The sequence below is a fragment of the Gossypium hirsutum genome, chromosome D10 (assembly GCF_007990345.1).
Source record: "Gossypium hirsutum isolate 1008001.06 chromosome D10, Gossypium_hirsutum_v2.1, whole genome shotgun sequence".
Lineage (NCBI taxonomy): Eukaryota > Viridiplantae > Streptophyta > Magnoliopsida > Malvales > Malvaceae > Gossypium > Gossypium hirsutum.
In genome coordinates this window covers 44,015,620-44,031,794 of record NC_053446.1, presented here as the reverse complement: position 1 = coordinate 44,031,794, position 16,175 = coordinate 44,015,620, and the positions used below count along the sequence as shown (strand labels likewise).

Genomic DNA, 16,175 nt, shown 5'->3' with positions numbered 1-16,175 from the left:
AATTCGACATAGTGAATTTTCTTCTCCTATGCCCGTGGTTTTTTCCCGAAAGGGTTTCCACGTAAAATCTGTGTGTTCTTTTTTTTTTTTCGTGATATATTGTCATTACCGACATTCTATTTTACAGGTATTTTCTTTAACATAGATATTTATATTTTGTGGTTTGATTTTATAACCCCGCAACAAAATATTTCTTTTCACTCATTGATTAAATTTTAGTTTGGTTAGTATCAAAATTATTCTATTTATCATCTTATTTAAAAATAAAAATATTAACCAGAAAATAAATAAAAAAATTCTTTACTGATCTTCTCTGTTTGGTCTTACAAGGTGAGTAAATCATCTTAAACCCATTTTATGCGTTATTTTAGTTAATTTTCATGCGATTAAATTATTGTTCTTAAAACCTATTTTAATTTCTAGGGCTTTTTTTTCAAAACCCATTCATTTTAGAGTGTTAAGAACTATTGGTAAGGGTTTCTCAAGTTTTACCCAGCATTACTTTCTCAACTTTCCTTTTGTCATTCTTCACTGTTCCCCTCTTATGGGTTCTCATAGTTTCTTTGGTGCTGGCATTTTCTTTCGCTTAATTCATTATTTGATTTTTAAATTATATTTATTTTATTTTAATACTATTTTTGTCTCATTTTGATATTTGAAGTCTCATTTCATTAAACACAAATAATTTTTCAAAAAATTAGTATATTTCAAGAGCTTAATTATAAGTCATGTTGTGTGTGCATGTGTTGACAATCATGGACGAATTAAATGCCTTCTCCCCTAATGAAACATTTGCCCTTTCCTCACTTCAAAAATTTTTAAATTACAAATTAATATATACTAAATTTATACTTTGGTCTCTCAAAATGTTTAACCTCTTCAAAATTGATGAAATCACAAGTTCACAAATGTTAAAATTACACTTTAACCTTCCAAAATTTATAATTTAATTATGCCCTAAAAATATTTTAACTTCACCTTTGTTGGCAATGATCAACTTCTATCAGTGGTGTGCGAGTTGTACCCAAAAAAAAAAAATCATGCTTTTTTGCATTTCAAATGTATGGTACTGAAGTGCCTATGAGAGATGGAAACCTTTTTATATTCTTTATGTACTTGGATTTAAAAATGTAAGTCTAACGGTTCACATCATTTAAATTGTTTTGTTAATTCAAATTTATTACATCATTTGTTTTTATTAAATAGTTATCAAGTGAGTATTTTTTTAATTTTAAAATATTATTTTAGTAAACCTAACAAATAAATAAATGATATTAACAATTAGATTTAAAATTTAAAAAATAGAGAGACTAAATGCGTAAAAATAAAAATGGATAGGTTAATAAAAATATTTTACATTTTAATGGGTTATTTTCTTATTTTTAGGGCAATTAAATTACTTTTAGGTATAGTGAGTGAATTGAGAAGTTGAGATAATAAAGTCTACATTTTAATATTTAAATTTTCATTAATAATTGGAAATTGTGAATAAGAAATTTTGGAGTATAAAATATTACTAAATATGTGAATTATGAAATTGTTGAATAAAAAATATTTATTTAAAAAGGAATTAATGAATTTAAGATTAAGAGTAAGCTGATAGATTTATAAATTGCACTTATATTTTAAGTTATAGCAAAACATTAATAAGATTAGAAATATATATTATAAATTTCTAATAACCAAACATATTGATGTAGTAATTTTTTTTCTCCATCATTTTGAAGCTTAACTGTTACTTAACACTGTTGATACAAAGAATCGATAAATAGGAGATAAAGAGAAGAAGGTGATGGTTACCAGGAAGCCAGTTTACCTATGACAAACGGAGAGCCGAAATAGGAAACTAAGTGAGGAGGAGAGGAGAATAGGAGGATATGAGAAGAAAGGGAGAAAGTTGGGAGAATGATAAGGTTTTCTCAAGGAAGAAGGATGTCTCTAAATACTTGGGAAGAAGAAGGATAATTAGTTCCTCATGTGTTGGGGGTATATATAAGGGAGGCCCCATTATTTGGTTGTGCCATGCCACTGGCAATACGAATGGTAGGCTGCTCGTGTGGTTGACTAGGTGACAAGTCCATTACATGTCAATTGTCACCATGCATAGTACTGTGTGGCTGTACTCTAACATTCTCCTTACTGAGATTGTATGACGTTGTTATGCTTTAGTGGTCCCTCAATGGTCCCCTTGAAGGATCCGTAATGGGTGACCAGAAGCAGGTGGTCTCTAAGCTAGTTTGAGTCAGGTTCATGGGTAGCCGATCACATATGACCAAACGAATGGCTACCATGAAGGGTATGGAACAACAATCTTCTCCCTTCCTTCTTATATTCTTTTATTCTCCTCACCTCTCCTCTCTTCCTCCCTTAGTTTCTTATTTCGACTCTCCACTTGTCACAAGTGAACCAACCTCCTAAAAGTGGCCACCTTTCCCCCTTGTCTCCTCTTTGTTAATTCTTTATATCAACAAACACATTCCTCTTTCACATCAAGAGTGCCAAACATAGTCATAATTGTTGGGGATCAACCCGATTAAGCAACAAGTAAAAAATAGCGAAATAATTGAGAAATTGAACACACAGATTTAAAGTGGAAAAACCCCTCCAAAGAGGATAAAAAATCACGGGTAAAGATAATTTTACTATAATGGCAAAAGAACGAAAAGTACAAAAGATGGAGATAAAAACTAAACCCCGAAAACATAAACATAAAATTCTCTAAATGTGTTATGAGTTCTAATCTCTAATGAGTGTATTTTCTAATGTTGTAAGAGAGTCTATTTATAGGCTAAATTTATAGGTCAAATAATAATAAAATAATCTAGACTAGTCAAAGTTTGATTGAAACAAATAAACAGAGTTTAACTAAAAGATTATTTCTCAAATTTGACTGAAATAGGAGTCATACTTAACAATAATATTATTTGAATTTAAATATGATTTAATTTTATGATATTTCGATATAACTTTTAAAGTAATTAAGTGTTACTTTGTAATTAAAAGGGAAGGAAATGAATAATGATATTTTTTTTATTAAAAATTACTTAGTAAATAGATCTAAAAACTTTTAATGTAATAGAAGGGGTAAATGATATTTTACACCAAACCTTAACAAGTGTAAAAAAGAAAAGGGTAAACTATCCAGTTGGTCACCAATTTTTAGGGCATTTTCATTTTGGTTAATCTTTGCAATTTTGTCACTCAACTTTTAGGCGCTTTCATTTTAGTTGCCCAACTCTTAAATCTCTAGCAACTGTTGACCGTACACATCACATCATGTTTACACTTTCATTTTGGTCACCCAACTTCTAGGTTGTTTTCATTTTGGTCACAAAAAAAAACAATCTTTGATCAGGATTAAAAAAAATAAAGGTTAAAGTGAAAAAGTGGTAAAAAATAAAATAATGTTTTAAAAATTGTCAAATTGTACTTGTTTACCCTCTTTCTAAAAGTTTTATTTTTTTAAACTTTGAAATTTTAAATTTCAAAACATTAAAATCAATTAAAAATTTATTGAAACATTTTATCCCTTAATAGAGTCAGTTGATCTATTACTATACTATTGAAACTAATTAAATGAAAACGTGTACAACCTAATTGTTGTTAGAGATTTAACGGTTGGGTGACTAAAATAAAAACGTCCTAAAAATTGGATGATGAAATTGTAAAGATTTTATTTTAGGTGACCAAAATGAAAGCACTCTAAAAATTGAGTAACCAACTAAATAATTTACCCAAAAAAAACTAAAATAACATTGACATGTGTTGTAATCAGTTGGTGAAATCTAATAAAATAAGTAAATAAAAATATTGTAATGTCTAAAACCGAACTCTTAAAGTTTTGTTTAGTAGAATGAAAAAAAAAATTGAAAAAATAAAATATTGAAGGGTAGAATTATGGAAAATATAATTTTTTCTAAATTTTTATTTGGTAGAGTTGACAAATTAAAAGAAAGAAAATAAAACTTTTGTAAAATGCATAATTTTAAATTAATAGACACTTCTCTCACATTTTCTCTATTTTTCTTTTTTCATTTTTTTCATTCTCTTTTTGTATTCTTCGACTCAAGCAAACCTATCTATTTAACATTTTATGTTTTTTATGCAAACATACATGATTTGGTATAGTCAAAACGTAAACAACTATATTGCAATCTTTTTAACTCGATAAAACCATCCCATACATACAAATTTGCAAAGATGAAGCAAAATCTAAAACAAGTTATATTGAAGAAGAAGAAAAATTGTGTTCACCTAACTCTGGTCGATTTTTTTTTTACCCAATTATAAGTAATTTTAAAATGATTTCCCAACTAATCGGGTTTGTTTTTCTAATCTTTTTCTGTTAAATTCTGTTAAGTTTTTAATGGTAGGGTGAGGTGACAATTTAAAATTTGAATAATATTAAATTTAGGGTTCAACTTTTACATATTATCTCAATTTAATCATAATTTTAAAAAATTTAACCTTCGACATTTGGATATTGTCTTTAATTATTTTTTAAAATAAATTTAATCTTAATTCTGAAAATTCAAAAAATATATAAATACATAAATATTTTTTAAAGATAATCTAAAAAATTATTAAAAACTACAAATATAAAACACAAAAATATGAAGTTTTTAGAAAAACAATCGCCCAATTCTTTTGCTTTCTTTATTACACTTTTCGTTTCATATTTCCCTTTAAAGGTTTAAGCTATGGTCTCCCATCGACTCAATTTCTTCATTTGTTTCTTCAGCATCTCAACATTTATCTCGATAACTCATTGAATTTTTATTTTTCACCTTCAAAATCAAAACCCATGTGCATTTTTAATTAAAAAATTATGATTTTCACTTAATTCATCTACTTTGTAATTGAAATTCGAACATAACTAAATGATCACTAGTGTAGTTTATAAAAGTATGGAGGATTTTTCGTATCATTCAAATAAAGAAAAAGGATAAACCATTTACACAAATAATGCTCTATGTAGATATATATATATATTGGGAGAAATCCACTTGTACTAGTATAAAATTTAATTTATATTCTTTATATCTTTTTAGATAATTAATATTTTAACAATTCAACCATCCTATTTCATACTCCATTTATATAGATCATATATCCATCTCCATTCTTATGAATCATGGATACCAAATTTCATATAAATTAAAATTTTTTAACTATTCATTATATAAATAACTTTTAACTGTTAAATATATATTAATATAAACAATATGATAAAAACATCGAATCAATTCAAAATTTTACATACATGACAAATATATATATACATTGATAAATTCAATGATTAAATTATTAAAAATAATTTAAATTTTATACTTCCTAATGTCTATCCATAAATAGCAGATGATACCTGAAGGCAGAACGTCTTTGCTATAATATATATTTCTTTTAATCTTCTAATTAAAGAAAGAAACATCAAGTGTTTATTACAGATAGAATGTTGAAAATATATGGACAATTACTTAGGACGACGCTCATTTCTATTACTTTACTGACTGGAGGCATCATAATGACAAGTATACTGACGGGGTACATGGGGAAGGATTGAAAAAGCTTTCCAGGGAGACTGTCATGGTTGGAACCAAATCATGACCACCGATACACATACTAGTAACTGTTCATAAATACCGTTATAGTGCCGAGATCTCCATCAGATAATAAGTGTGCCTCCGACACAAGCAAATCCTTCCTACAAGATGCATGTTCAATTTATTTCCTTTTCCCACTCCCAATTGTCAAGAACTCAAAGCTCCGAAGGGTATCATCTTGACCACCTCTTGTGGCCGAGGTTCGAGTATAAGATGCTGATCTGGATTGAAACCCAGGGAGGATTCTCTGAGTTGTTGACAGGCGACTACTGCTTGAGACTAATCTGCTAGACCGGTTTTCGTTAGGCTCACCAGAGGAGTCCAGTCGGCTTCCTGTTGCGACAGGCCTCTTTGAAGAACTATCGTTTCTTGAGGAGGAGCGAACCTTTTCAGAATCAGGTTGCTGAAGGAGAGAACAGAAAATAATTAACTTCAGTGGCAAATGATTCATAAAGGCAGAAAATGTTCAACTCCCTAGAAAGAAAGTGATTTTCGAGAGAAAACGGAGTAATGAAACTCACCACATCCTTGGATGACGGCACGTCATCAGATCTGTATCTAGATTGATCACCATGCAAACCCTGCCCGGAACCAATGCGTCTTGTAAGCGGCTCAATAGTGCCAGACACCCTTTCTCCAATCTCTTGGCCAACTAAAGAAAATAAAAAACGTGCTAAGAGTTGTTAGTCGGCTGATTCAGACGCCTCGAACATACTCAACAGTTAGATTTTCTTATATTCTCAAACCAGGCTGTGAAAAGGAACAGACCTGAAGGCCTTTCTGTTCTTTCGGCAGAGACTCCCGGGGGATTTAAACCTGGCTTCGGGCTAGGCTGTTGAGGAATGGCAAATAAACATACTATAAAAATCCTTAATGGAGAATCAAAATTAATATTTCCAAGAAAATCAAGGCCAGCAAGTTAAAAGATCACTGACCCGAGCTCTTGAGCTAGAGCCAACCTGTGGGTATCTCCGTATAGTCCAATCAAATACATAGTCAAACTGATAACCTGCGTGAGTTAGTTGTCAAAATCAATAACTTTGAGAGCACAATCAAGCAGATTTCATGATAAAAGATCTCTAGAAAATTCATGTGAAGACATGATAATGGTGAGTATATTCGAACGGTGACAGGTAGAATAACAAGTTAACCTTCTCGAATGAAAAGGTCTCGGAACAGCCTCTTCAGGTATGAATAATCCGGTTTGTCTTCAAATCGTAGTGATCGACAATAATGGAAGTATGATGTGAACTCAGAAGGATATGATTTGCAAAGGACCTGAAAATGACATTATTTATCAGGCACATTCAGTCTCCAATTTCCAGAAATGAAGATAACTAGCGGGAAACCTTGAAAATTTCAACTTCTGAATTACCAATTTATTCTTTTTTGGTCTCAAATATTTGTATAAGAGAATTCACTGCTATTAAAACCAAGCAAGTAATGCTACCTCTATGGGAGTAAGCATCTTCTTTTCACTAATTTTGTCATACTTCTGCTTTTTGGTGCCAGCTTTCAATCCCTGCCATGGAAGGCTGAAGCAGAAAACAAAGAAACAAAGTCTCAACATTTAAAAGATCCGTGAAGTAAGCAACCAATTACTAGTTCAACCAACCTCCCCCTGAGGAAGTACATAAGCACATAACCAAGAGATTCAAGATCATCCCTCCTGCTTTGCTCTGCAAGTTATGTAGGGCATGTCGGATCATATATAAAGCCAAAATAGTCTGAAGCAACAATGTTGGCTGACAGTAAACCCCATATGCATATTAAATGCAGTAAGTTCCTTACCAACTCCAAGGTGAGTGTTAACACTTGCATATCGAGCTGTTCCTGTAAGATTCTTATTTTCCCTACCAGAAAAAGGGAAAACTTAATGAGTATCCATGGCTATTGAAAAAGGTATACATTGAATAAAAAATACTACCAATATGAGGACAGAGCTACATATGAGCTATCCTTATTGGAACAATTGACAACTAATAGCTGAAGCCAAATTTAAGTATCAAGATTTTTGTAAAGTAATGAAGGTAATGACTTATTTGGCCCTCCAACTTTATAAAAAAATCATTTCAGCCCTCAATTTAATTTTTCGTCTCTTTTAAACTTGTATTGCTTGTCAAATCACACTCAAAATGGATGGAAATATTGAGGTCTGTTAACTTTGATGATGTGGCACCCACATGTATGCCATGTTAGAAACTAATTAATTTTTAAAAAATTGAAAAATATCTTTAATAATTTTTATACTTTTTAATAACTTTTATACTTATTTGAATTTTTTATATTTAAAAAAAATTAATTAATTGCTAATGTGGCAATCCACGTGTACGTCACATTAGCAAAGGTAACAAATGTTAACTTTTCTATCCATTTTGGGGTGATTTGACAAACAACACAAGTTTAAGGGATAAAAGAGGCGAAAATTTGAATAGAGGGCTAAAATGATTTTTTTTATATAAAGTTGGAAGGTCAAATAAGTCATTATGTCAACAATTAATCATAAAACCAAATTGTTTACAAGGCACTCTAAGTCTAGGAATGAAATGGATGCTTTATGTATGCTGAGAAGTGGCAAATAAAAACAATGAAAATTTTAACCATCACTTATTCTGCTAAGCTAGATAGCCTTTTTATATGAAACTCGTGGTTATTAAATCTATTACCGGAAGAATAAAGTCAAGCTTAGAGTTCTCTAATTCGGGTCAATTGCGAAATACTCTACGAGAGGAAATATCAAATTCTATAAATTAAAACATCAAAAATATTTACCTGTATGGTATGTGCTTGTGTGTTTGAAGATCCCTATACTTTTTTGCAAGACCATAATCAATTATGTATACCTGCAGTGAAAAGAGGGAAACAATGGAATTAAGCAATGCATACTAGGACATCTTATTGAATCAGTGACTCAAAAGATACTGCTTTGTCATCTATTTACAAATCTAATAACTGCATGTGCAAATAGATGCAGGGAATAAACAGAAGAACATGCCTGATTTGCTTTGCGCCCTAGACCCATCAAAAAGTTATCGGGCTTTATGTCACGATGAAGAAAACCGCGAGAATGCATGTACTCAACTCTGATTAACTGAACCAAGGAAAGAACATGTATAAGCAAGGCAGCCAACTAGCCAAATTATAGTTTCCCGAAAAAGATTGTATACTTACTAACTGATCTGCAAGCATCAAAACTGTTTTTAAAGAAAACTTCCGATTGCAATAGTTGAACAAATCTTCTAGGCTTGGTCCAAGAAGATCGATAACCATAACATTGTATTCACCCTCAACTCCAAACCATTTTAAATGAGGAATTCCGGCTGCACATGAAAAAGAAAGTAAGAATAACTAGTTATCGGCTCCAACTTATAGTAAGAAAATAGATGGATACATAAGAGAGAGCGAGAGAACTTACTCCCTCCTTGAAGAAGCATGTACAGCTTTGACTCATACAGAAGTTGGGGATGCTTGGTCTTGATAGATTCCTGGGCAAACAAAGAGAGTACATATCAATAACAGATTCAACACTTCAAACATCAGCAAGATTATGAAATTCAATTAAAAATATCAAATAGAAAAAGAAACAACATAAGCATAACTACAATCTAACAACTGAACTTCTAGAGATATTCTCGTAAGCACTTATGCAGATGATACGAAACCATCAGCAAATAATTGATGGATCCATTTCTATATTAGCAGCAAAATTCAAAGCAAATCACGGTCAAAGAAATTCTTAACATGACTCTTTTTTTCAATGAAAAAATAAACATATAAAAAAAACTCTCCTGCAAGCTGCCTATTATTATCTTCAGAGTAATTTGTAGAAATTTCAGAAATCTACTCCAGCTCCAAATCAGTAAAATTTTTTTTTTCTTTTCCAGATTTCACAAGTACAATCACAAATAATATATGTTTGACTATCCAAAACTAAAACCAAATTGATACAAAATCATATACAGAGAAAACAGAAATATTTCCAGGGCTAAACTAAAAGAAATCTTAGGGAGAAGTCTTCAAAGTGTCGTCCACCAAGCAGTCGATCCGGTCCCTTAACAACATAAGGTATTGTCCTCCGGGAGAAGGTATTGTCTCCCGTGCTCTGCTGAGAGCCAGTATGCCACGAGCGGCTGCCCTAAGGGCCTAGTTCACAAAGCCAGGAGCGCCTCGATCGTAAGTGGGTGTACGACCACACAACAAGTGGCAACCTGAGTGTCTCGCCCTTACTGGGTTTGACCCCCTAACCTATTCCATATAGGTCACTTGTTGGGGTACATGGTACCACTGAGACCTATTCATTGTCCTAGGCGGCCCAAAAGCCTGCCTGAAATTTGTAAGGGTTTAGGCAAAAACACTAGGCTCGAGCTAGAGCATTCAACGGCCAAGCTCAAGCCCAAACCCGACCTGGCCCGTTTTTCAAGTTTGTAATGTTTTATATTATGCTATTTTTATATATAATGTAATTTATAACAATAATAATTAAATTTATAGCAATATATAATAATATAATGTAAACATTAAAAAAATTTATGACTATATATAAAACTATAATAAATAAATTAAATTAAATTATTATAAAATTAATATAAATACATACTTTTTAAAATTTTTAAAAAATAATGATAGGCCTAAAATGGGCTTGGATGAGCCAGTTACAAATATAGGTAAGCTTGGATAAGCATGAAGTGTGTTAACATCATGCTTAGCCCCAACTGAACCCAACCCAACCTAGCTCATGAACACCTCTTGTACCACCACTCAAGTGGTACCATGTTTGCTTATAAGTTGTATATAAGACCAAGATTGGTGGTTCAAGCTACGGCATGCCTAAGTATCTATAATTATTCACATGCTCAATACTAGCCCTTATCCCGAGTCTTGCAGGTAGTGGTCTCACCAACTGAGGCACCCCCTCCGTGAACACGGCTCTCTGCGGAGGGTGGACACAAAATCCCGACACAGGGACAATACATTAACCGTCCAAGTCGTCTGCTCAGAAGACAAAACTTCGAAGAATTCTCCAAGAGGAGCAAATTCCCCATCAACAAAACTTAAATCCAGAATATATCTAAAGAACCTACAGACGGTATTTAAGGTGGGACTCGAACATAAAACATCAAAATTCCCGGCCCTCAACCTTTACCATTTCAGCCAGGCGATTGGCAATCAGTAAACCACTTAATAAAATCAGAAAATCCCTTAGATCATTTTCTTCGATTTCATCAACATAGAAGAACTGCTTGGGTTTAAACGAAAAAGAAAATAAATTAAAACGTCAAACATTACCAACTTAACAGCCACTTCCTCTCCACTTTGGACATTAACACCTGCAAAACAAATACACCAAAATCAAGTAAACGGCTGCAAAGAAAGGGAGACAAATATAAAATGAAACACTGTTATCATATACCTAAATAGAGTTCACCAAAGGATCCACTCCCAATCTTTCGACCAAGCTTGAATTTTCCACCAATAACATGTTCCATGATTTATTCTTACTGGGTTTATTTAAAAGGAAAAAAGAAAAGGAAAAACTCTTATTCTACTTTATAAATATTGAAATTTTTACTTTTAAGTTTTAACAGAGAAATTGACTCGAAACCCTTCTCTTTGAACTAACTCTCAGATCCATCCAAATTGGTATCAACTCCAAAACTCAAAATCCAGATTCTAAAATACTTTCAAAACCCTCCAAAATTCAAAAAAAAAACCGTTACTTCTAGTGACTACAAGGAGAAGCAAAGGGATAAAGTCTATTGAACATCTACTAAATACCCATTAATCAGTGAACCAAAACAAGTGTTTTTGGGATCATCAGGCTGCATTTACTAGGTGGGAGAGAAAAGAGAAAAAGTTAGGTTGTTATGAGAGATAAAAACTTAGCAGTATTAATGAAAAAAAAAAAGAATATATTTTGATTTCCCAACAAAGGGAATTTGCAAAAAAAAAAAAGAATCTAAAAGGAACTAATTTATCGGCAAGAATTTGGAGGTGATGATCTACGGATCTGGGTTAAGGACAAGGATTTAATTTTCTCGGGAAAATTCTCAAAAAAAAAAAAGCCTTTTTTCGTTGTTTGGATGAGAGAGAGAAATGGATGAGTGAAGAAGACAAATTGGATGATGATATTAGGTGGATTTTTTTATTATTTTATTTTTAAAACAAAAATTACTTTTTTTTCCTTGTTGGTTTGTGGTGCTAAGAAAATATCAAGAAAAATTTATTAATAAAAAATAATTAAAAATAATCATCCACGTCGGGTTAGGTAACTTAGGTTACATAGGTGTCTTAGTATGCTTTGATGATAATTAAAAATGTATATATGTTAAAGGTAGATTTTTTATTTTTCTTATTTGTGTCTTTTTAAGAAAGGTGGCAATTTTGATTTCGAAATTTAAGCTGTTGCTTCAAAGAATTTCTGTGTCCTTATCATTTGATTTCAAAGCAAAGAAAGTTAATGGATTACACTTCAAATTAACTAAAATTTAACCTACTTAAACGTTTCTTCCCTTTTTTTAGTACTAATAAAGGCTTATTTCCGAAATTATTTACGAAAATGGGTCGTTTCTAAAAATAATGACCGGTGTAGTCTAAAATCTAACTGTTGAGCCCAACGATCAGGAAAAAAGAAGTATAAACCCCTCACCCATTTTTTCACCCCAGTTTTATTATTCTTCTAAATTTCTCTCTAAATTTCTCAAAAAAAGCTCTCAAAGCTCTCTAAATTTTTTATTTTTGCCTAAATTAGTATTTTTTTTCTAATTTGTAAGAAATTTAATCATGTTAGCAATGGTCCGGCAATTAATTCGTTTCGATGATAAACATATTTTCGTCGACCAAATGAAAATGGTAAGGTAAATTTCATTTTTAAATATTATTTAATTCTTATAATTTAATTAATATTTTTATAATTTTTCATAATAGTCAATAGATCGAGTGTTACAATATTTTAATCGTAATCTACCTAGTCCTCCATCACTGTTGATTGAAATTTACTAAAGGGAAGCGGGTTTTTGGCACATGGCCAATATAGGCCAGAGGTGCAAGTTGGACCTGAAACTCATCAGCGCGTTTGTGGAGAGGTGGAGACCTGAGACGCACACATTACATCTTCCATGTGGAGAGTGTACCATCACTTTGGAGGACATGCAGTTACAGTTGAGGTTACCGGTGGATGGGTCCATACTCACCAAGTCTGCTCAATCTGCTGATCGGGGAGCCATATGTTACGATCTTTTGGGTGTATTTCAAATATTATTTACGGAGGTCGGATCGATATAGGTTGATTACCAGAGACATTCCCAGTACCGGGGGATGATTCAATTGAAGTACAAAGAGTACGATACACTTGGGCGTACATCTTTCAGATCATCAGAGGTTATCTGATGCTGGACAAGTCATGAAACCTAGTACATCTCAGGTGGCTGTTGAAACTCATCGATTTTAAAACAGCTGGCGAACTCAGTTGGGGGTCTGTCGTGTTGGCGACATTGTAACAGAAGATGTTTCGGGCAACACAACCAAATAAAATCAAAATTAGAGGTTTTCTCTCATTGCTACAATCATGGGCTTGATTTTGCTATCCATTTTTACGTCATCAAGTGGACCACCCGTATACATTCCCACTCGTAACAAAGTAAAATTTATATCAGATTTTACAATTATTAAATAGATATAAAATAAAATTTTATGTTAAAATTTTATTTAAATAGGTGGAACCATTCGCCGAGTTACGAGGGAATACCTATTGTTCTTGAAGATATATGGCTTCTATTAGACCAACGATCAGAAGCGCATGTAAGTATTTATTTCATTTTGAATTATATATACATAACATAGCCAATTTCATATTTAGTATTTAGTATTATGTATATAACTAATATTTTTATCACGTCTATATAGTTTCAATAGACACCATATGAGGATCTGGTAATTCGAGCAATATTTTTGGATGAATACCTACAAAATTCGAACATTTGGCACGTTAGGGTCCCATTGGTCAGCTACACTACCGTCAAGATGCACCAAACGAATAGAGTATTATGGCAATTCGGATTCTAATAATCGATTCCCGTGGCACTTGAGGTCTCGATGATGAGCACAAAATTAACTTACGACGACCGGATACGCATTAACCGATCTTTTACTCGGAATATATTGAAATATGGGAAAATCAGTACAATAATATACCTACTGGAGAACCAATTATCATTCCAGAGTTAGCGTGCAATCCTGATTACATGCCATGGTTTAGGATCCATGGCAAGCCATATTTGCTCTCGGTAGAGGAGAGGCATTAGCAAATTCGTGTTGAAAAAGAACGACGAGGCCTTTTAAATCTAAGGACAAGGGATGTCAAGGTGGTCCCATCAATAACACCCACGCAATCATCGGCCCCAACGGAGCAAGCGACGATGCCCACACCACAACCCCTTCAGATTATGCCAAGTGCATATCCTAACCCTTATATTTATCCTAACCCTTATATGTATCCTTTTTCACTTCTATGCCAGGTTAGAATGCATGGCTCGGTGCATTTTATTTCCCGATGACTCCGAGTCAACCGATGATATATGGGTCATCGTCGCAGGAGGGATCGCACGAGGCATCGTCAGGGAGCTCAACTCATTTCCAATCCCCATCGCCTTATGAGATTCAAGCCGATTATGCTCATTCGTCGCAGGTGATGCAAACACCTCCGCTATCTTTGTTCTATCAAGGTGGGTCATCTTCTCAACACCCACAACTAGAAGATGATTTCGAACAACCACAACCCCAGTATGTAACCGTTGACCACCCCCATGTGGCACTGATTCCGACCGGCACATGCATTGATTTATTTTTGAATATTTTTGTTTAAATTATTTTTATATTGTTTCATTTAATAAAATATAAGTTCTTTTCAATATTTTTGTAAAATTTATTTTTATATTATTTCATTTAATAAAATAGAAGTTCTTTTGAATATTTTTGTACAAACCAAATAATATTATTTCATTTAATAAATTAGAAGTTCTTTCGATGTGGACATGTTGGCATTGTATGACCCGTGTTCCTACACCACTAGCATAACTTCTATTGGCTCATTCTTTCCCGGATATCCATATTATCACGTGTTCTAGTAAAAAACGATCGACTTTTTAGATTGTGACGTAATTCTCTATCCGATAACAACTTAAACAAACCAATCGATATAGACAACCACTTATGTTCATCTAGGACTAGTAGGAAAACCTGTCTCCACGCGTTGTACATGTATTCTAATTTGTACACTTCGTCGACATAGCTCATCAGATCCAAACAGAGATTCTGAAAAACTATAATTACATGAGCGCAGGGATAACGAAGTGCGTCAAACCTCCCACAATTGTAAGTCATATTTTTGAAGTGTACACGATATTGTCTATTGACAATACCTTGGTTCGATCTGTTAGACTCCGTCACTTGAAACCGTAAGTTGTCGTAATCGTGACACATTGCATGCATGGAGTTGGCTCGCACCTTAGCCTTATTAATTTCTTATAGTACCTTCCTGCACCATACATGGCCTTCCTGTATTTGGCCTTTACAACTCGCTGCTCACTTTGGGAACAGTGCCGCCAAACAGAAGTATATCTCCTTTACAACCGAGGTTATCAGCAAATGTCGTGTTTATTTTAAAACAAAATTGATGCATTTCACCAGGTTTGAGTTCATCTGACCATACTGTAGGTCGCTGTCATATGATTGTGTCCATTAATCGAAAGGTATGTTACAGAGGTAGTTTGTACCTTGATCGTTAATTGACTGCAAAATGGCCAACATCTCATCACAACGGTATTATTGATTTTGTACCCTGTCAATATAAGTGGATAGCGATAATTACATACCATTCTTCCATTCAGAACAAACTGAATATTACAAACCAAATAATATTGGTGGCGATTAAAAACCCATGTTGGTCACTTGTCTTCGTTCAGCAGTAGACTGATATTACTTGTAGTAATTGGATATAACGTGCCTTAGATAATACCAATGGTGTGTGTGATCTTAGAGGCTTCCATGTCGTTCAATTGTGGCTAGTATTCCAGGGCCTCGATCTAAAATAATGCAACATTAAATAATGCAACATTAAATAATGCAACATTAAATAATAACCGTAATATTTAAAAACCCTAAACATCCAATGATGCTGTACCAGAGGCAACACACATGCGACCTGGTGAACTTTTTTATCTCCTACAACCCTGTCCTCTTCTTAATCGAAGCCATGATTTTCTATGAATATGTACTGTCTCGCACTACAAACTTGGCCTCAAATTTCTCAGATTTAGATTTAACCACATGTTAGTTGACCCCGTTCTTGGTGCTATATTGCTTCAATGCATCGAGAAAACCATCCTTACAGGAAAACTCCTTACCAACTTTCAAGTCACCCGAATCCAACGATGAACTTGTGTGGCCACGCCTCCTGTGTAATAGATCTGGAAACTCTAACGCATCATCTATCGATAGATCGACATTATGCATGTGGGCTAGAGGTGAGTACATCATGAATCACAGATCTTCTTCTTCTTCATCTGAACCCCCTTC

At 33.1% G+C, this 16,175-nt stretch overlaps 1 protein-coding gene across 1 annotated transcript; it reads right to left on the bottom strand.

The window, feature by feature from the left end:
- Nucleotides 1–5,366: 5,366 nt before the first annotated feature.
- Nucleotides 5,367–11,781, bottom strand: LOC107914913 (casein kinase 1-like protein 11). Its single transcript, XM_016843967.2, has 14 exons — nt 11,014–11,781; nt 10,890–10,930; nt 9,019–9,088; nt 8,775–8,923; nt 8,599–8,694; nt 8,376–8,446; nt 7,395–7,456; nt 7,219–7,282; nt 7,054–7,138; nt 6,755–6,881; nt 6,539–6,612; nt 6,372–6,435; nt 6,125–6,255; nt 5,367–6,006 (listed from the first exon to the last, which is right to left on the bottom strand). The coding sequence occupies exons 1-14, from the start codon at nt 11,087–11,089 to the stop codon at nt 5,725–5,727; spliced, it is 1,392 nt and encodes a 463-aa protein (XP_016699456.1). The 5' UTR covers nt 11,090–11,781; the 3' UTR covers nt 5,367–5,724.
- Nucleotides 11,782–16,175: the final 4,394 nt, after the last annotated feature.